Source organism: Tachysurus vachellii, chromosome 4 (assembly GCF_030014155.1).
Source record: "Tachysurus vachellii isolate PV-2020 chromosome 4, HZAU_Pvac_v1, whole genome shotgun sequence".
NCBI lineage: Eukaryota > Metazoa > Chordata > Actinopteri > Siluriformes > Bagridae > Tachysurus > Tachysurus vachellii.
This window is the reverse complement of record NC_083463.1, coordinates 24,354,660-24,376,845: the sequence shown is the minus strand read 5'-3', so window position 1 is coordinate 24,376,845 and position 22,186 is coordinate 24,354,660. Positions and strand designations below refer to the sequence as shown.

General features: G+C 38.5%; 2 protein-coding genes across 3 annotated transcripts; both read left to right on the top strand.

Annotated features, from left to right (window-relative positions):
- The first annotated feature begins 391 nt into the window (after window positions 1-391).
- Window positions 392-16,301, top strand: chmp4ba (charged multivesicular body protein 4Ba). Of its 2 annotated transcripts, none has more exons than XM_060868468.1 (5): window positions 392-726; window positions 5,655-5,832; window positions 6,934-7,048; window positions 7,179-7,305; window positions 14,721-16,301. In XM_060868468.1, exons 1-5 carry the CDS (start codon window positions 543-545, stop codon window positions 14,777-14,779), a joined length of 663 nt encoding a protein of 220 aa, XP_060724451.1. In that variant the 5' UTR covers window positions 392-542; the 3' UTR covers window positions 14,780-16,301. The 2 variants fall into 2 exon arrangements, with proteins under 2 accessions (XP_060724451.1, XP_060724450.1); XM_060868467.1 differs by having other exon boundaries at window positions 14,718-16,301.
- A 3,609-nt stretch (window positions 16,302-19,910) lies between these two features.
- Window positions 19,911-20,597, top strand: atp5f1e (ATP synthase F1 subunit epsilon). Its single transcript, XM_060867150.1, has 3 exons — window positions 19,911-20,072; window positions 20,311-20,435; window positions 20,526-20,597. Exons 1-2 carry the CDS (start codon window positions 20,041-20,043, stop codon window positions 20,432-20,434), a joined length of 156 nt encoding a protein of 51 aa, XP_060723133.1. The 5' UTR covers window positions 19,911-20,040; the 3' UTR covers window position 20,435; window positions 20,526-20,597.
- Window positions 20,598-22,186: the final 1,589 nt, after the last annotated feature.

The following is a 22,186-nucleotide window of genomic DNA, read 5'->3' as shown; positions in this document are numbered from 1 at the left end:
TTGGCCAAGTGCGTTGACACACACAAGGAATTTGGTTCCAGCAGTTTGTGACTCTCAAAGGTACAGACATAAATAACACAATACTATACAAGAAAACAATGCAGGCGATGAGACACAATATGGACAGAATGAGTATAAAATATGGATATAGAGTGAATAAAATACATAAAATATGAATATGGAATATGGAAATGAAAAATAGTTTCCTTTTCACCTTTACAGAAATTACAGGGGTATTCAATATCTAATTTAAACCGTTCCAACACATGTTTTACCGGGTATATTCTATGCATTATTTTAAAAGAGACTTCTTTTACTTTATTATTAAAGGTGTAGATATATATCTATGCCGTTCTATTATGTCATTACGTCACTCATTCGCGACGTTCTGTCGTCACAGGGCCTGGTTAATAAAAACAACACGGCTAAACCTGTTTGGTCAGTGTGAAGTGATACTGGAACGCCGCTGTGTTATCTTTAGACGATTTTGTGTTCCCATATAAACGTTTCTCTCGTCGATTTTCCTGGTGTTAAATGTGAGGATGTCTTTGTTTGGGAAATTATTTGGTAGCAGTGGCAAAGGAGGTAAAGCTCCCAGTGCCCAAGAGGCTATCCAGCGGCTTCGAGATACAGAGGAGATGCTGACGAAGAAACAAGAATTTCTGGAAAAGAAGATTGAACAGGAACTAATCACGGCAAAGCGAAACGGCACAAAGAACAAAAGAGGTGAAGTTTCCGTAGGATTAAATACTTCCCAAATATACACATACTAGCTAACTAGGCTAGAAATGCTAAATAGGTTACAGCAAGAATGAAACAACTCGGCTAGTAAAATTGAACTAAGCGAGTTTCGTCTTTATTCGTTGACTTTACCACAACATAAAGTAATTAGTAGCAAGTGAAGATATTATTTATTATCGTATTATATCAATCAGACCCATGCATAACGCCTCCCACTTAAGATTTACCTTTAAATCAAATAACATGTCGTTAGGAAAACTTTTCCCTTTCACTGATTAAGCCACAGGTTCACAGCCCTGATCCTAGATGACCACTTGTCAAAATGTTTGCCTTCTCCAACATATCTGATTAATTCAATTTGAAGCTTTTAACAGCACTTCCTCAGTTGATGCTGTTGTGTAAGAGCACTAAAATGTGGAGTTTCTGGATCAGGCCTGGCAACCTGTGGAATAAGCCTTTACAACAGCATCCAGATTCACTTCTCTCATCATTTTGTATTGTGAGGTTCTGTATTAAATTGGACGGTTTTACATGGAGAACTGACCTTGTGGAGTGATCTAATTTTAATCTTAATCTTAATGTACCCCAAATGTGAATAGATGTACACTGGAATGGAAAACTGACGTCAGATACTCATGAGATAGGATGGAGTTCTCTTCATGGTTTCTTTAAAAACATGGGTCTATTTCTACTCCGATTCTACTCCTCAAATTCACCGAAGGATTTAAAAAAAGTGACCCCTTTAAAATGGCAACATTTCTTTGAGACCACCAATTTTTAGGTGCACAAAAGTATTAGAAAATATCTTAAACTAAATAACACATAATATTTGGTTGTCTAGCTCTTGCCTGTAATAACTACATGAATCAGGTGACCCACCAACACAAGCAAACTCTTAAATTCTTCTGTTGTAGCCTTTTGATAATTTTATAGGATTATACTGCAGTTTTCTTTTCCTGTTATTTGTTTTGAGGGTTTCTCCCTTCTGTCTCCTCTTTTGGAGGTGAAATATGTTAGTCTGGTCGTAGCCAATATAAAACCTTTTGTTTATTCCCTCATTTGATGTTTCTCTGTTAGATCGGATGCATTTCTCTGTAACTTGTTTACGTAGACTTCTGAATTCATTATTCTGCTACCACCATGAGTTCCATCGTCAATAAAGGTTTTGGAGCCTGTTCCTGAAGCATTGCAAGCCTAAGCCACGCCCACATTGCTTGACCGATGAGCATGTATTTTTCAACTGTTACGGGAAATGACGCTATAGCCTCCTTTAGGTCTGTGGTTTTATTTAGGGCAACTATAACAATTATGCAGTTCTCACCATTGTCTGAAAACAACAAAATAACTTGAGGTGCCAACAAAAAAACTACACAGGAACTTTCAGTATGTTGTCAATATTTCCAAAAAGTTACATGCAGAAACCTGCTAGGGAAAAAACAATGAAAGAACATGCTAGAATTTCACCTCCTAAAGAGGAGAATGATGGGAGAACTAATTTGTCCAATATGCATCTTTTGTCTCAAACCCATGTGTCTTCAGTGTGTAGCAAAAAAATAGAACTGACCTTGTTGTTCCATTTATTTCTATTAAGAATTAGGGTTAGAACAAATTTTCATTTTTTCATAATGTGCAGTTGTGCTTCCTTATTATAATAACCAGTAGCTTGTATCCTGGTCCATGTCTGTTCATGGAAGGCAAACTTTTACAATACATCTGTTATGGGTTATGGGGCCATTAATTAGAATTATTTTGACCACTTTTGTGAGGTAAACCCAACCTGTGTCTGTACTTAAGCTGCCTCATTAAAAACCTCAACGAAGGTTGCTGGATCGATTAGTGGAGGCCACCTTACTGAGGGTCGCATATTGGCCTGTGGACACAGCTGGAGAAATAGTTAGATTGAAAGAGCTTCTGGAGTGCCTATCTGCCCCTCTCTCTATCTCTATCTCGCTCTCTCTACCCCTCTCTCTACCTCTCTACATCCCTCTCTACCTCTCTTTCTCTCTCTCTCTCTCTCTCTCTCTCTCTCTCTCTCTCTCTCTCTCTCTCTCTCTCTCTCTCTCTCTCTCTCTCTACCACCCCCCCTCTCTATCCCCTCACCTCTCTCTCTACCCCTCTCTCTACATCCCTCTCTACCTCTCATACACTCAGTCTCTCACACACTCTCTGTCTCTCTCACACACTCTCTGTCTCTCTCACACACTCTCTGTCTCTCTCACACACTCTCTGTCTCTCTCACACACTCTCTGTCTCTCTCACACACTCTCTGTCTCTCTCTCTCACACTCTCTGTCTCTCTCTCTCACACTCTCTGTCTCTCTCTCACACACTCTCTGTCTGTCTCTCTCACACACTCTGTCTGTCTCTCTCTCACACACTCTCTGTCTGTCTCTCTCTCACACACTCTCTGTCTGTCTCTCTCTCACACACTCTCTGTCTGTCTCTCTCTCACACACTCTCTGTCTGTCTCTCTCTCACACACTCTCTGTCTGTCTCTCTCTCACACACTCTCTGTCTGTCTCTCTCTCACACACTCTGTCTGTCTCTCTCTCACACACTCTCTGTCTGTCTCTCTCACACACTCTCTGTCTGTCTCTCTCACACACTCTCTGTCTGTCTCTCTCACACACTCTCTGTCTGTCTCTCTCTCACACACTCTCTGTCTGTCTCTCTCTCACACACTCTCTGTCTGTCTCTCTCTCACACACTCTCTGTCTGTCTCTCTCTCACACACTCTCTGTCTGTCTCTCTCTCACACACTCTCTGTCTGTCTCTCTCTCACACACTCTCTGTCTGTCTCTCTCTCACACACTTTCTGTCTGTCTCTCTCTCTCACACACTCTCTGTCTGTCTCTCTCTCTCACACACTCTCTGTCTCTCTCTCTCTCACACACTCTCTGTCTCTCTCTCTCTCACACACTCTCTGTCTCTCTCTCTCTCACACACTCTCTGTCTCTCTCTCTCTCACACACTCTGTCTCTCTCTCTCTCTCACACACTCTCTGTCTCTCTCTCTCTCTCTCACACACTCTCTGTCTCTCTCTCTCTCTCTCACACACTCTCTGTCTCTCTCACACACTCTCTGTCTCTCTCTCTCTCTCACACACTCTCTGTCTCTCTCTCTCTCTCACACACTCTCTGTCTCTCTCTCTCTCTCTCTCACACACTCTCTGTCTCTCTCTCTCTCTCTCTCACACACTCTCTGTCTCTCTCTCTCTCTCTCACACACTCTCTGTCTCTCTCTCTCTCTCTCTCTCTCACACACTCTCTGTCTCTCTCTCTCTCTCTCTCTCTCTCACACACTCTCTGTCTCTCTCTCTCTCTCTCTCACACACTCTCTGTCTCTCTCTCTCTCTCTCACACACTCTCTGTCTCTCTCTCTCTCTCTCACACACTCTCTGTCTCTCTCACACACTCTCTGTCTCTCTCTCTCTCTCACACACTCTCTGTCTCTCTCTCTCTCTCACACACTCTCTGTCTCTCTCACACACTCTCTGTCTCTCTCTCTCTCTCACACACTCTCTGTCTCTCTCTCTCTCTCTCACACACACACTCTCTGTCTGTCTCTCTCTCTCTCTCTCACACACACTCTGTCTGTCTCTCTCTCTCTCTCACACACACTCTGTCTGTCTCTCTCTCTCTCTCTCTCTCTCTCTCTCTCTCTCTCTCTCTCTCTCTCTCTCTCTCTCTCTCTCTCTCTCTGACTTTAGACAGTTAATGAAAGCACAAAGAGCACAGATGTATGCTGGTATTAATAAGACACAGATAGGAATCATGTTACCTGCTGGTTCAGCCAGTCTTCTTTCTGTCTTGATGAAGCCCCCACTCCTGTGGATTAGTAGTCTAAATTAGTATGCAAAAAGCATTTAAGTTTTCAGTAAGTCACATTGTGTTAAAATAATTGTCTGTGGTGAGGGGAAAAAAGTGTATGTTGCATGTTTAAAACTAGGATTACCAAAGCTTTAATAGCAACTGTTGGACACAGTTATAACATTGAAAAATGTTGCACGGATATGATACTAAATTAGATGATTTTAATTTTTGCTGTTTTTTTTTTTTGCACAATAAGGACATTTAATAAGTTATCACAACTTATAATGCATTTATTAATTATTATTAATTAATTAATTAATTAATTAGAATTGGTGGCAAGAAGCCTTAGAACCCCTAATGGGAAAAGCTGAAATTAGAAGAAGACCTTGCATGTGAACATTTCTGCAATGTGCAACTAAATTAAAAAAAAAAAAAAAGAAATCTAGGTTACAAACGTTACAGTGCTGTAGAACATCATAAAGTCTCCTCGGGTGCTGAATGGCAAGACCGCTGAAACCCTGTTGTGGTATCTGGCATGATATTGGCAGAATTGATCAGGCTTGTTTGCCCATTAAATTCCACAGAAGATCGATTGGATTGGAAATCAGTGCTAAACAATTTTTCCTAAAAAATATTATATTTTTCTGTTAAAAGAAACCACTGCCACTTTTTCTCAAAGTGAATCCTGGTGCCATCTCTTCCCTACGTAAGTGATGCACACACGCCTGGTTGCCAAATGATGTCCCATTACTCCGTGGTGCAGTTCCCATGCTCACATATCCACTGGGGACTCTGACCAGTCTGCGACTACTCATCCCACTGGGCAGCAAGCTACGATGCAAATGCACTGCGTGTTCTGACACATTTTGTTCAAAACCAACATTCAGCCATTTGAAGCCCCCCCTATGTGCATCAGAAGCAAATTCTGATTGACGGTAGAAGAGAGAAGCAAATTGAATGTTGGCAACAGCTGACTTGTAACCAGCTTTTTAGTTTTTGTATTATAAACATTTCATGTGCCTAAATCTTTAACCTAGACATCAGGTACAGTATTATGGGCCACAGATATGTACAATAACTTGTTCTGTTATGTCTAAAACAGCTGCACTACAAGCATTGAAGCGCAAGAAGCGATATGAGAAGCAGTTGGCTCAGATTGATGGAACATTGTCCACCATTGAGTTCCAGAGGGAGGCACTGGAGAATGCCAACACGAACACAGAGGTCATCAAGAACATGGGCTTTGCTGCTAAGGCCATGAAAGCTGCTCATGATAACATGTGCGTTATTGACCATCTACTGTTCTGGTTTAAGTTCAATTTTGTAAAATGTTTTGTGTTAATCTGTTGACATTTAGGTCTTTGCTGTGGCCGTTGATACAGTGTAAAGCAACTAGAAGGCTTTCATTATTGGTTGAATATTAGTTGATTTGAAAAAAGAGGTTTATTAAGTACTTTGATAATATATTTTTCTGTTCTGACACAAACCTCATTAAAATAGCTACTTATATAGTTTCAAAAGCTTTACTTCTTAGATTATTCTTTTAATACATTCTATGGTCAACATTTTGTGGACAACATTTGTGAACAACATTCTCACGTACATTTGGCCCTTCCTCAAACGTCTGCCATGATGTTGGAAGCACATAATTGTATATGATAATTTTGTATGCTTATTTTTACTGGAACAACTTGTTCCGGTATTAGTTTTCCCTGTGTACACAGGGAGGTCCATAATTGACATAATGGCCCTGAACTCCACTTAACTAAACATGTAATGTCTGTCGCACCGTTTCAGACCAACTTGTCGGCCCTTGTTATTTCCCTTGTGACTGAAAATCTCTCAAGCCTCACTTCAAAATCTAGTGGAAAGCTTTACAAGAAAACTAGTGGTTATTTTAGCTGCAAATGTTCAATTAAATCTGGAATTGGATAGTCAGAAAGGCACCTAGGTGACAGTCCATTATGTTTAAACGGGGAAACGAGGAAATCGAAGGCAGGCTTGGGACAACTTGAAAGATGCTCTTTCTTTTACTAAGGGCATTTCTCTCCTTGCTTATCAGTGCTTTTAGACTCTTAGATGAACTCACGCCAAGGATTATACCAGCAAAATATAAATGTGACTCGAATCTCTCCCCTAAACTACTCGCTGCTGTTCATTGAAACATTCACAAACCGGTTCTCAACCACTCCCTCTCCTCCACAACGTATGTGTGTTATGACAGGTGTTCACAAATCTTTGCCAAATAGTGTAGGAAGCAAATTCAGACGTTCACAATGAACTTAAGTGGATTAAAAAAAAAAAAGCCTTCTTACATTGATTAGTAAAATGGTGTCTACGTGCCTGTTACTGAAAACTGTGGTCTGTTTGTCGTCCCTTAGGGATATAGACAAAGTTGATGAACTCATGCAGGATATTACAGAGCAGCAGGAGTTGGCACAAGAAATCTCAGATGCAATATCAAAGCCTGTTGGGTTTGGTGAGGAGTTTGATGAGGTAAGAACAAGAATGAATGCTTTCTGCTGTCCTTGAAAATCACATGTGGCTTGCCATGTTTTATTGATGTGCTGCTTTGTTAGGATATTTGTTAGTTCCTTTGCTAACTTTGTCCACGTTACTGGTCCAGGATGAGTTGTTGGCTGAATTGGAAGAGTTGGAACAGGAAGAGCTAGACAAGAACCTGCTAGAGATTGGAGGCACAGAGAATGTACAGCTGCCGAATGTACCATCTACATCCCTACCTTCTAGACCAGGTAATTGCTACTCATGGATTGTACTAATGTTTAAAGTCTTTTGCTTGTTTTTAAAATTGTATGGACGTTGTGGTTTAGAATGTAATGTAACCTTATTTTCATTCTGCATGACAATAAAAAAAAAAACAAATTGGAATATCCACCTACTATTGATAATGTTCAGTCAGTTTAAAGTGTGTGTGAGATGCGGTCAATCTATTGGAAGGCTTTTTCACAATATGGACCATTTCAATGCTTTTTTTTTTTTTTTTTTTTAAAAGTTTATAAAACCAAAACTATACTACACTTAATTGTACATTATTCAAACTGTGCTTTTCAAAAGCTAGCAGAACTTGTGAAGACTGATAATCCATCACCATCAAACCAAACTCTGCAGACCAAAAGTAGAACAGGAGAAATTTTATTATTATTATTATTATTATTATTATTATTATTATTATTATTATTACTTGGATCCATACAGTGCGTGTCTGAGATGGAAATACTGTTCAGATGTCCTGGAGATGAACTACATATTAATCTGAAATTATTTGCAGAGATGTTTTGAATTCTCTGATATTAACAGACACACACTTGCGTAACTAGTATACTCTTGTCTCGGGTTCCCTCACTTTGTTTCAAGGTAAATTGAGAATTTTTTTAAAAATTAGCCAATAATTCCATAGAGTTTTTTTTTATGGGCCTGAGTAACATTTTATTCCAGTTCCAGCATTCTTCAAACTAATTTAATCTTAGGTCCTTGATTAATCACATTGTTTCTAGGGTTTGCACGGGTTGCATCAATTTGGGTGGCTCTGTCCAGTATAGGGTTAAGAGTATCTCCAAAGAAGACATGGCTAAAAATATTTTTTTCAAACGGGTTATCATCATCATTGGAACCGTAGATGACTTATGATTTACTTTTTGTGACAAGATATTCCCTAGAACAAAAACATATCTTCCAAATGTATCTTGGATGGTTTTTGTAGTTTTTAAATTATATTGATTTGTGAATGAGGATAACTCTGTACCTATGGAGGGATTTTGCAGACACTATTAAAAAGGAATTGCAGATTTTATTTTTAGATGATATAATTGCGTATTCCTACTTGTTTGTAAAAACCATGACACAATCAAAACGCAAACAAACCCATTTGCTGTTTCACTTTCTCTGGCTTCACGTACGGAGCCTGCCAAAACTCGAATGCAATCACAGTCGAATGCACACTTTTTCCATTGCATTTCCAATGTATGCATGTAAAACCTGTCAATCATTGTTGGGTGTGGGATTATAGCATGGGGCGTGTTTGTATCTGGAAGTGACATCATTCTCAGTTGACGGTCAGGCGAAACAGAATATGTGCAATCGCTCCAGTTTTTATTTACTCTTTAACACAGTGTAATGGCAACCTATTCTGTATTTCTGTCTAAATATAGTAATCCAGTTTCTCCTAAAGACTATGCTGTGGTTATGAAAGTTATTCCCGCGTCTCGAGACGTTTCTCAAAATACCTGCCTTCAGCCTCCAGCATACTCCTTAAATACTGCTGAAACTGAAATTGGTTGCATTTGTTTCTCTCATTCCCCAATAAAAAACAATAATCACTCTATTCGGGCTCTGTTTCAAAGGGAGATTGTCTCCAGCCCTACTATTATTTCATTTTGGAATGGTTTTATTAATGACCTGTTGTGCAGTAAAATTTGGAAACTTCACCATAAATACTAACAAAATCAAACATTTCTTTAAGCTCATCTGTAAGTATTATCCTTGCCATCATTACCTTGTAAATTGATTTAATCGTGATAGACGTGCTGTATTTTTTTGTGGTTTACATGATGTGGTTTACCATTCTATCACTTATTTTGGAGTTGCTCTCACTCAGTCCGGTACTGGTCCGGTTTCTGCTCTTTTATTAAGGCTCACATCTTGTCCAACGTTCAGCTGTGCTTTAAAAATATTTTATTCTGCCTTTTCTCCTTTGCCAAATGTTATCATAAGCAATATTTCTTACTTGCCTTGCTACTTCTTTTGTCTAAATTTAGTATTTATAAATGTAAATTGGTGGAAGCCCTCGTTCTTAATTTTATATATAAATTATCATTTTATAAAAATTTATCAAATATAAAAACTTTTGAAAATACGTGAACTGTTTATGAGGCAAAAATTGGGTGGAGGGGTGTATGAAAAAAGGGTAAATGGGGAAAAAATACAAAACATTGCTGCAGCACAGGCATGTTAGGGCGAGGCTATCACTAAACTCCGTTTGAGAGAAGTAATAATTCTGATTAAATTTCTGGAGTAGTTAAGGGAATTTTGTAGAGCAGCAACTGAATTGTAATAAATCTGGCAATTATAGACATGAAGAATAGATGGCTTCTTGTTAGCATGATCTTAATGAGGAAAAGCCTGGGAGAGGCTCTATTTCTAATCTTGTTTTCCTGTATTTGATCTGAGGAAAAATTTAGGACACCTTATGCCCTAATAGCTAATATTTCCCCCTTTGGCTAAAATAACTGTGACGTTTCTTGTAGCCATCTACCACTTTCTAACATCAACTAGAAGAAAGTTTTCTCCACTGCTCAATGCAGAATTCCTTCAGCTGTGTGATGTTTGAGGGGTTTCTTGCATGGACGGTCTATTTCAAATCACCTCAAAGATTTAGATCTGGGCTTTCCAGAATTCTCCATTTATTGTTATTTTTCAGCCAGTTCTTGGTGGATTTACTGGTATGTTTTGGGTCATTGGTCATGTTGCAAGGTCCAGTGCTACTTCAGCTTAATTCTTTTGACAGATGGTCTCACGTGTTCCTCAAGAGTCTTCTGACAATGTAGAATTCATAGTGGATTCTGTGATGATGATCTGGCCAGGTTCTGCTGCAACTAAGCTTCCCCAAACCAGAACACTTCCACTTCCATGTTTCACAGTTGGTATGATGTTCTTTTGCTGAAATGCTGTTTGGTTTACGTCAAACATGCCCTTTGTTATTGTGCCCATATAATTTAGACTCATTTTTCCAAAGCACATTATTCCAGAAGTCTTGGCTTTTGTCTCTGTTCTTTGGCAAACTTCAATCCTGCCCTCATGTTTTTCTTAGACAGCAAAGGGTTCCTCCTTGCACACCTCCCATGATAATTAATGTTTTGCAATATCTTACTTGCAGTCTTTTGTAGATTCTTCTTTAAGCATCTTGTGGTCTGCTCTTGGGGTGAATTTGCTCGGATGGCCTGAACTGACCATGTTGGCAGCTGTTTAAATGTTCTCCACTTCTTTTAAGATCATTTTTTATCCCTTACCAGACTCATAAGCATCAGCAATCTACTTTCTGAAGGTCTCAGAGAGCTCTTTGGTTCTCACCATGGTGATAACTCTCACTTTAACAATTAAGAGCAAACCAAACTAAATGTCTGAGGTTTAAATAAGGCAACCTCCCATCTAAATGCTCTGTAACAACGTTCTAATCATTTGCACCCGATGTGACACACCTGTAGGTCATTTTATCCATTTTAAGTACAAATAATTGTAGGCATGTCCTTACTGTTTTCTCACAAGACTTTCTTTTTTTTTAATTTGTTTATTTATATTACTCGAATCTTCAAATATTGTTACAATGAAGATCAAATGCCCATATGTTAAACTAATGTTGAAAAATAACTTGTCCTTTTTTTTTTCCACATGACTATAAGTGGAACTTGATACAGATGGCGCTAGATACCCATCTTAAAAATATTATATATTGCAATGAGAATTCTGTTATTATTATAATTTATGCCCCCACCTCTTTTTCTATACATGTACAGGAGGAACACGCAGGGAAGTTTTATCCTTTGTGTAATGGAGGCCCAACCTTGGACTCGCATCATCTTTTATATTTTTCTTCATGGCCAAAGATTAGAAGAGTTTCTACCCACAGCGATACAAAATCAGACAGGGTTTGTATAACCATGTCAAATACAAGATAATATAAGCAGGACACTACACATTATAGATACTATACAAAATAAATAAATTAAGGCAAAAATGATCATTATTGATGCCAAAAAGACATTTGATTCTGTCAATTGGAATTTTACAGTGTGTGTAGATTTGGTGTGAGGCAGGGTTGTGCTTCGTCACCGCTGCTCTTTTCATTTTGTCTGATGTATTGAGCTGATGTATTGGTTAGAAGCAGAATGCAGAAATCAGGGAAGTTACAAATAAAGGGATTTTACACACAAATAAAGTGCCCTGTTACCCAAATTGATGCAATCCTTTGAACAGTATGGTTAATTATTAGGATATAAGATCAACAAGGAGTTACTTTCTTATAACTATAGAACTCCAGAAGAGATTGAATATACATATCCTTTCACATGGCAAACAGAGTCTTTCAAATAGCCTGAACTGCCTCGAGAGACCACTTCCTGAATGTGTGTGTGGTTGTGGAAAACCTCGTCACTCTTGGTTCGTATTGAGACTGAATCAGAATTAGGTTGTGTCCTGCTTTCCCCAGTGCAGGCAGCGGTATGATGGCGCTGTATGCATCCTTTACATTTGCATAGAGTAAATCAATAGTCCTGTTTCCCCTGCTATTACAGTCCACATACTGGGAGATAGCAAGTAATCTTGTGTCCAGAGTCACATAATTAAATTCCCAGGAGATTACACAAGTACCTTGGGCTGCTGTGTTAGTAGTTTAGCAACAGTGGAATCTGACATCTACCTCCACGTCGGCGTTTGGAGGGATGTAAAAACAATGAGTCAGGGTTAGGGTTAGAGAAACAATGAGTTTCTCCAGGACCATGTTGCTACATAAAACAAAGACAGAGTTAAGGACTTAGTTAGTAAATGACAACAATGGTGTGTCAACTCTCTCAGCAAGTAATAGGGACGCAAAATTTATTTCCCTGGCAGTAACACTGGGTTTAGAAAAACGTTATCATTGTTTAAAAGAGAAAACACCCAAACAAAAAAAAGAGAGTGCTTTGCTCCATGTGTTGGGAGCACCTCCGTGAAGTTGGCGCCCCATAAAAAGAAATAATCACCAAAACTATGCCATTCGTTTGTGCTACGTTTGTGCTCATTTGTGCCGCAAAAACGAACGTTTGTGCTGGTTTGGTGTTTGAGATATTAAACATTATTTTTTTGACCTTGTGACGTCACTTTCCACCCCACATCGCCCAAATCGCTCAAAACCGGCTTAGTTCGTTTGTGCTCGATTTGTGCCCATTTGTGCCGTTAAAACAAACACTATCTGTTTTCCATCCTGAGATATAACTAAAATATTTCCGGAAACTGTGACGTCACTCTCCACCCCAGTTCGTCTAAATCGCACAAAACTGGTGTCATTCGTTTGTGCTCGATTTGTGCCGTTGAAATGAACGTCAAGTATATTTCCCCTTCTTAGAAATAACAAATACAATACGGGACAATGACGTCACTACAATGACGTCACTCTCCACCCCGTGCCGTCCAAATCTCTCCAAACCGGTGGCGTTTGTTTGTGCTCGATTTGTGGCCAATTGTGCGGTAGGAAAAACATTTAAAAACTAACTTATTCACTTCTTGAGAAATTATAAAATCACTTAAGGAGCACTCACGTCACGCAAACCGTACTCCATCCATCTCCTCTACACGTCACTCTTTTTTTTGCTTGCGTGGTGCTGTCATTGGACAAAGAATTTTATCTGTGACTTAATCGAGCTCAAAATCTAACAAAGGAGGTCAATATTTGTTGACGTTTATTACATTGATTCACATTGTGCAGTGCTTAAGGTAAATAAATGTTTTTAAGGGGCTAGGAACATGTTAAATGTCTATTGACTGTTAAAAGCATTCAGAAAACTTAAGACAATACACAATTATATTTTTTCGCATTTTTATTGGACAAAATCCATGAGTCCTCTTACAATATTAGTACAGACAGAGAAGTTACAGTACATTGCAGGTAAGATGTAAGATTATCTAAGAAAGAAAACATTACGAAATACATTACCTGACAATTTCAAGCACAGATCTAAAATGCTAAACTCCACACTTAAAATGGGGAAAAACACGGCAAACAGTAAAAACCAGCACCGCGCAAGCACAAAAAAGCGTGACCGTATTTAAACAATAGGTATATAGAACGGCTTGCGTGGGGTCACGTCTCCTCCAGACATTTTATAATTTCCTTATGAAGGGAATAAATAAGATGTATATGGTGTTATACAGCACCAACAAATAGCACCGGGTTAAGGCGATTTGGACAACCCGGTTCTATTTGTGATTCAATGACCTATTCATAAAAACGGTTTCTTTCGTTTTGAATGAACGAATCAGCTGTTTTGAATAGATTTAATAAATGACTCAGGACTCAAACAGTACATTGCGGCCTTCTATTGAAAATTTTTTTTGGGAAAAGTGTAATTACATTTTTTTCTATCGTTTCATATTTCTGTGTTTAATTTTTTTAATTAATCTCATAATTATGTGTACACTGTAAATGCATGCAGGAGCTCCTTATAAAATATGTGGTGGCTATTAATAGAGCCTTGCTTGTTTAATTATACTTGTCTCTTTAAAAAATTAAGCCACTTAACCATTGTAACTTTTAAACAGTTTATTTGAACTGTGTCCCGTGTATTCTGACACATAAATGGTTGTCTCTGGTGTACGCTACCGATATCTACTCACCTTAGACCCGCTATTTTATTCTGTTTGCTATTTTTAAGGAAGCAAATTAGATACAATGTTTTATTTTAGAGGCACAAACGAACGCCTCCGAATTGGACGAAGTGGGGTGGACAGTGACGTCACTGTCCCGTATTGTATTTGTTATTTCTAAGGAAGGGAATAAGATTCAATGTTTATTTTAGCGGCGCGAACTGGCACAAATCGAGCACAAACGAACGTCACCGATTTGGAGAGATTTGGACGGCACGGGGTGGAGAGTGACGTCACTGTCCCGCATTGTATTTGTTATTTCTAAGAAGGGGAAATATACTCAAACACCAAACCAGCACAAACGTTCGTTTTTGCGGCACAAATCAGCACAAACGTAGCACAAACGAATGGCATTGTTTTGGTGATTATTTCTTTTTCTTTTTATTTCTTTTCTTTTTTTTTTAAAAGTCCTTTACCTCTTGCTTCCAAAAAGCAGTCACTGAAATTTTCAGCAGATGCTCATGTATTTGGGTGATTTAATCACAGACTGTATAATTGCCTTCTCTATAATGTTTATACTCAATGTTTTATAATGGCATACAATTGTTATTATTATTATTATTATTATATATGCATCCTGTTTTGTTATTTACCTAAATTATGTTTATATAAACTTTTGTACCATTTAACGAGCTACTCCACACATTAACACGTGACACACTAACACAGAGCTTCACAACCTAGTTTTACTCACCTAAGTACTGTGCAGTTTTTACAAGCTAATGATGATAATTTAAATGTATTCTTTTTGCAGCAAAGAAAGAGGAAGAGGATGATGACATGAAGGACCTGGAGGCTTGGGCAGCTAATTAATGCCTGCTGTTGGTCAACAAACCTTCCCCAACGCCACACTTTAACAGAAGCAGCTGGTCAAACAAGACAGATTTTGATGGTTTGGCTTTTGGACTGATTAAATTAAAAGAAAAATATGAACTGAAGAAATAAAACGAAATGCTGTGACTGTGAAACAAATACTACTACTTACAACACATCCTACCACACTTTTTTGAAGTTTAGCACAAATTGTCATCAAGCATGGTAAATATTAAGCTGCATACATCTCAGTGCTCTTTCTGATTGGTGGACCTAGAAGAAAAGGTATGTATTCTGGAGGACTCTTATTATGTTTGAAGTATTTATCCGAAGCTTATTCTCAAACACGCCCATGGTAAAATAATCCTGTATACATTATGTATAATATTTTAAATGGGAAACTGAACAGATTATACATGTATATCCATAAAACCGTAACATTTTATTTTAAAGGTTTACATTTTTTTTTCTTGCAGGTTATACAAAAACTAATTTCTTTATGAAAATTTCTTCATTTAAAAATAGGGCTTATTTTTTCCTTCTTGTACTGAGCACAAGTAGAAGAGTGCTTGAGTGGAATAGTCATAACATGACCAAAGCTCATCAAGCATATTCGTGCGCTGGTTTTTGAAACATTCTCTTGAAGTGCCCTCTTTGTAAACAACTTTTGAAGCATGCATTGTGACAACATGAAATATACTTTTTTCCCCTGATATCTTAGTGAAAGCATGTATCAGAATGATATAAATGCTACTAATTATTTCATGATTTACTTTACAAGACTGTTCTAGATTCCCAAGGAATGATGAACATGTGTCTACATTTTAAGTATGAATGGATTTTTCCTCAGAAGGGGTTTGGTGATGCAGGTTTATTAAATCTAATTAGTTTTTGTGCATTTGTGTTCTGCCTCTGAATTCATATTAGTACATTTTTACCTCTTGTTTAAAAGTATATTTATAAGCTGCAATTTGACCTAAATCTGTCATTTTGATTTGTTGACATTAGTGTTTAATTTATGTGCAAAGCTACTAATATTTGCTGGCACATGCAGCTGTACTTTTATACATGCCTGAAACTAAAGGTCTTGCATTCAGCAAAATTTCAAGAAAGCTTTCATTTATTTCATTTCATTTGACCCTGATTTCAGTGTTATTTTACAATATAAAATTGTTTTCCTTGAATCATAAAATATGTTGCAAATCTCTGTATATGGTATTGATTTAGAATATTGTTTGCAAAGCAGAAACCAAATGGAATATCTCCCCATTTAGCTTTTTTGCACAACCCACCATGGAATAATATATTGGTTTGTCCATTACATACACATGGGGACGAGCTTGTAACAGGTTGATGGCTGGTGTAAGTGGTGGGTTGGTTTGTTCTTTTCGTTTTTGATGAAGGACACTCCTGAAGAACTTGGTGTCTGAAACAATGCAGGCTCATTTGTACAGGATGAAAACATTTTTGTTTTCATTACCTTGTTGGATTTATTACTGTTAGTAAACTGTAATTGAATGATTTTGACTGACTGTTCTTGCTTGAAAAGATAACACAATGGTCTTATAATGCTAATTCATTTAAATTAGCTTTGGTGGTGGTTTAATGCTGAGGTATAGTGAATTTGAAAGTTTGCCATGATTGCCTCCTTACTGCAGCAGGGGCTGACCGCTAACATCACACCAGGAAATGCCACGACTTCCTTCTTATTGCAGTGAGAGCAAGGTAGTAAACTGGGCCTGTCCAACAAAAAAAATCTTATAATAAAATGATTGATTTCCTGTAATGATATGCTGCTGATGCGAAAGGTGGAATAAGTGTAACTCTAGCTGGATCCCTTAGAGCAGTACACTGCCACTGGAGATTGGAGCTTGCCACTGAATCAAAGCAGGAATCCAAGCTGAATGTTCAGCATTGAGATTCCATCAAAGAGCTGGTGAGCAAAAATGTTTTCAAAAATGTCTAATCGTTCCAAGGTAAGACTACAGGTCAGGAGAAACACAAGTTTTTCTTGCATTAATGCTAGTTGTAACGTTAAACTTCATGAATGTTGGTTAGCTTGAGCTGATGTCATGCTATACATTTTGTCTCAGTTTGGTCATATACATTGAAATGTAAAGCTCAGATTGAAAACACACTTTCAAGATCAGCACCCTCTTACTTCACACTCACTCGGATCCGATAGCACTGCTGGACTGGTCCCACCATCTCTCAGGGTAAGAGGAAAATCAAGACACTTCTTTTCTGGCACCAAGGTGGTGGAAAGAACTCCTATGTACCCAAACAGCTGAGTCAATACCTCTCCATGAAACACTTAAGCACTTATTTTTCCCATGTTTTTTTGTATACATTTACAAATTTGTTATAGTTCCTACAAGAGTTTCAGGTTGATGGTTGAAGTGAACCAGTGTTGATGTATTCACAGACTTCAAAGCACTTTTGTACATCGCTCTGGATAAGGGTGACTTCCAAATGCCATAAAGTTTCTGAAATAATCAAAACTTATCAAATATATGCCATAGTTAAGGTCACCAGAGATAATTTTGAATCATTCTGATGTTTACTGTGAACATTGCATTGTGCGGCTGTCACATGATTAACTGAATAGCTGATATATACATTCACCTTTAAATAAAGTGGAAGGTGAATGTATATCATTTCGTTAATTATAAATTGTATTAATTGGCAAATTACTTAAAAGGCCCTCGGATATGTATATAATAATAGCAGTAATTGTAGATAGTATAGCTGAAAGAAATTCTAATTTGTTAAAGGAATCTTGAAAGCAAGGGCTGCTTCACGTGTTTTATGGAATGGTTCATTTTGTACTTTTAGTAGTGGGTATATTGTAAGTAATTACGGGAGGAAAGGGTAGGGGGATTACATGGGACATTTGAGACATACAGCTGTGGCCAAAGGTTTTGAGAATGACACAAATATTAATTTTCACAAATTCTTAGTTTTATGGTGGCAATTTGCATATACTCCAGAATGTTATGAAGTGTGACCAGATGAATTACAATTAATTGCTGTCCTCTTTGCCATGAAAATGAACTTCATACCCAAAACATTTCCACTGCATTTCATGCCTTCCACAAAAGGACCAGCTGACATCCTGTCATTGATTCTCTTATAAACTGGTGAGAGCGTTGATGAGGTCAAGGCTGGAGGTCACTCTGTCATGCTGAATAAGTTAGAATAACAGACTGGAAGCTTTAAATGGAGGCTGCTGCTTGAGATCATTGTTCGTTTTTTTTTTTTTAATCATGGTTACCTGCAAGGAAATGTGTGCGGTCACCATTGCTTTGCACAAAAATGGATTCACAGGCAAGGATATTGCAGCTAGTAAGATTGCACCTAAATCAACCATTTATAGGATCATTAAGAATATCAAGGAGAGAGGTACGATTGTTGTGAAGAAAGCCTCAGGGTGCCCGAGAAAGTCCAGCAAGCACCAGGACTATCTCCTAAAGTTGATTCAGCTGAGGGCTCGGGGCACCACCAGTACAGTGGTGTACCACCAGTACAGTGAGCAGTACTTGCTCAGGAATGGCAGCAGGCAGGTGTGAGTGAATCTGAACACACACGGAGGAGAAGACACATGGAGGATGGCCTGGTGTCATGAAGTGCAGCAAAAAGCCTCTACACTCCAGGAAAAACATCAGGGATGGACTGATCTTTTGCAAAAGGTTCAGGGATCGAACAGCTGAGGACTGGGGTAAAGTCATTTTCTATGATGAGTCCCCTTTCTGATTAAGGCATCCAGAAAAAAAGCTTGTCTGGAGAAGAACAGATAAGCGCTAGTCCTGTCATGCCAACAGTAAAGCATCCTGAGACTAGGGATGCCACCTTCAGTACAGAAAAATAAGAGACGCCTGCCGCAGCGGGGGCCACACCCCTCGGGGCCACGATGACCACAGTCCCGATGGCGTGCCAGGGGTGGTATATCATAACCACAAAAATATTAAGATTGATACCAATGGACATTATAATAAGATATCTGCTATTGAAATCAGTGTGAACAGATGCACTCAGTCTCTCACTATCACAACTTAAGTGGTCATATTGAATACACAGCTATGACAATAATAAATATATGCCAACAAAGTGTGACTGAGAACACAAAAAATAAGCTTTTGGAGGAACTTGTGAGATGTGAACCATATTTTATTAACTTATTATTAAATTAACAGATCCATAACTTAGTAATTATAACTTGCAAACTTGCAAAAGATCTTCCATGAACATCATGAACATCATAACATCAGTGTATCAGTGAATATCAGCGGACCAGAAGTAGTAGTGTGCAGTACTGGACGTTGTCAGGCCTACTTTCTTTTATAAGTGTACTTCTTGTCACTCCGTTTCATATGGATTTTCTGTCACTCTGACTCTGGCAAAAGAATCGGCGAGGCGGCGTCCCGCCCTCCTCTGACTCTGATTGGCCGTGATTCACGGCCCGTAACCCTAAAACAAACCAATCAAACCAACGATGGCAACGAGTATTACCCAATCAGGGGCAGAATAGGACGCGTCTCCACACAATGCGGGTGGGGTGATTTGCATGGGACGATGTATAATGTGGACCTATGTAAAATACGGGACAAATCGCGTCCCGTATTGATTTGATATGGCACGCGTCATTTTGCCTGTAAATACGGGACGATTCCGTATTTCACGGGACGGGTGGCAACCCTACCTGAGACCATTCATGTGTTGGGTTGCTTCTCAGACAAGAGCGTGGGCTCACTCACAATTTTGCCTAAGAACACGGCCATGAATAAAGAATGGTACAAAAATATCTTCAGAGAGCAACTTCTCCTAACCATCCCAGAATAGTTTGGTGACAAATAATCCCTTTTTCCAGCATAATGAAGCACGTTGCCATAAAGCAAAAGTAATAACTAAGTGGCTCGGTGAACAAAACAGCAAAAATCTTGGGTCCATGACCAGGAAACTCCCCAGACATTAAATAGACCATAAGTATACTTCAATACATCACAGTAACATCTGCTGTGAAGTGCAAAGCGACAAACTTCGTGAATATTTATATTTGTGTGTCTCTCAAAACTTTTAGCCACAGCTGTAGTGACTCCAGGCCACTTGGGGCGCTAATAAGCCCACAAGTCGGCTCGTCAAAAACGTCACAGAAGCAACAGAGAGGATAGAAAACATCGCCGCTTTAGCGTCCGTCTGTGTAGGTCGCGTCCTTGGTAAATCTCGCTTTTGGAAGGTTTACCTGATCAACCACATCGAAAGAAATGGTTTCGTACTGGCGACAAGCTGGTATCAGGTACGTAACGGGCAGCATTTTATATCTGTTCGACTCTGCAGTGATGTTTTTGTGTTAAAGTGTTGTATGTGCTGCTAACAGACCTAGCAGCTGTTAGTTAGCACGCGTGCTACGTGTCTTGCTCATGTTATGTTCGAGTCCTAACTAAATGTTATGTATGCGGGACATATATGTATGTACCCAGGCGTTAACATAAGCATCTTACGGTGTGATTTTTTTTATTTTTTTTTCCTTTCAGCTACATTCGGTTCTCGTCGATCTGCGCCAGTGTCGTGCGGTCAGCGCTGAAACCGCAGCTCCGAGCTGAAGCGATCAAAAATGCGGAAGCTAACGTGAAGGTCACTAAAGTGAAGACGACTTAACGTGAGTGTGTAGGCTGGAATAATCCACACAATAACCGATTGGTTGTAGTGTCCTGTTTGTTTATCTGTCGTTTCTTTTCCTCCTCTGTAGGTGCAGACACCAGGAGCCTCAACATGAACGTGTGATCTGTTTGATAATAATAAATCATGATTCGTTCTGTCATCATGACCTCCTCCTTTTTCGTGTCCGTCAGTGGACAACATTGTACTGATGAGAGCAGCACTGCTGCTAACACCTTAATGTCTATATACTATTAAGTGTTTGGAATTACCATGACACTGGATATATTTATACAAAATTATGGTGCATTCTTCTAAATAATCCTGAATGAAATGCTGTAAAATGATTAGAATTAGCATTTCAGGCACTTTTATTAAAGCTTCTTAAAAAAAGGTCTTACTCTTTTTTTTTTTTTTGGGTCACAGCTAAATTTCCCACATCTTTTTAACCATAGTTTTATTGAAACTAGACCTTTCTGCATGAAATGCAAATCTTGTTCGAGCATGTGCAAAATGAGAAGTCTTGTTATTCTTCATCATTAGAACCTGCAATGCTATAACAGTTTTCGAATCAAATTAGTGATGTCAGCATGAGCACTAAAATAGGACCTTTTTATGATTATTTTTAAAATTAATTTAAGGGTTTAAATCGTCATAGGTGTTTTGCCAGAGTACGTTATTCCAAGTGTTTGTTTCCGGACACGGGCAAAAGTTTGACAGAAAAAAAGTTTAAAACTTCCCAAAATTTGTTATATAAAAATAACTATTTTTTTTTTGTAGGTGTAAGGTAGACTGACATTTTAGGTAATGCAATTCAATTGAAATTAATTGGTTTTAGTGTCTCTACTCAGGATGAATCCAAATTTAAAAAGAATCAGGTGGAAAGCTAGCACTATGGTATAATAATTATACTGGAATTTTAAAATAGCTCACCAGAGATAGAAAGGAAATTGTGTCAAATGGATTTCAGGGACCAATAAAATTACTACTATACCAACAACAGTATTTAGCAGTAATAACTTTATAAATTTGTTATTGTATAAACTTGTTAAATTCATACTCTGAAATGTGCTAAGATAATAGTAATACCTATTAAATAAAGAAGTCTGCTTCGGTGGTAAACTGAAGTGTAATTAGAAGAATTTCATAAGTGTCAAAGGCTTTTATTGACGATTACATTATGCAAAGAGTCAGTAATTCGACCCTTTCTTTTTCCAAGACCTCTGCAATTTGCCCTGGCGTGCTGTCAATCAACATCTGGGCCGCAGCCCATTCTTGCATCATCAGTGTTTGTCAGAATTTGTGGGTTTTTATTTATAAGGTCTGGGGAGTTTCCTGGCCATGCACCCAAAATTTCAATGTTTTGTTCCTCGAGCCACTCAGTTATTACTTTTGCCCTATGGCAAGGTGCTCCATCATGCTGGAAAAGGCATTGTTCATCACCAAACTCTTCTTGGATGGTTGGAAGAAGTTGCTCTCTGAAGATGTTTTTGTACCATTCTTTATTCATGGCTGTTCTATGGCAAAATTGTGAGTGAGCCCATGCTCTTGGCTGAGAAGTAACCCAACACATAAGTGGTGTCAGGATGCTTTACTGTTGGCATGACACGGGACTGATGGTAGCGCTCATCTGTTCTTCAGACAATATTTTTAGGGAATTTATCAGAGAACATGACTTTACCTCAGTTCTCAGCAGTCCGGTCCCTGTACCTTTTGCAGAATATCAGTCTGTCCCTGAAGTTTTTCCTGGGT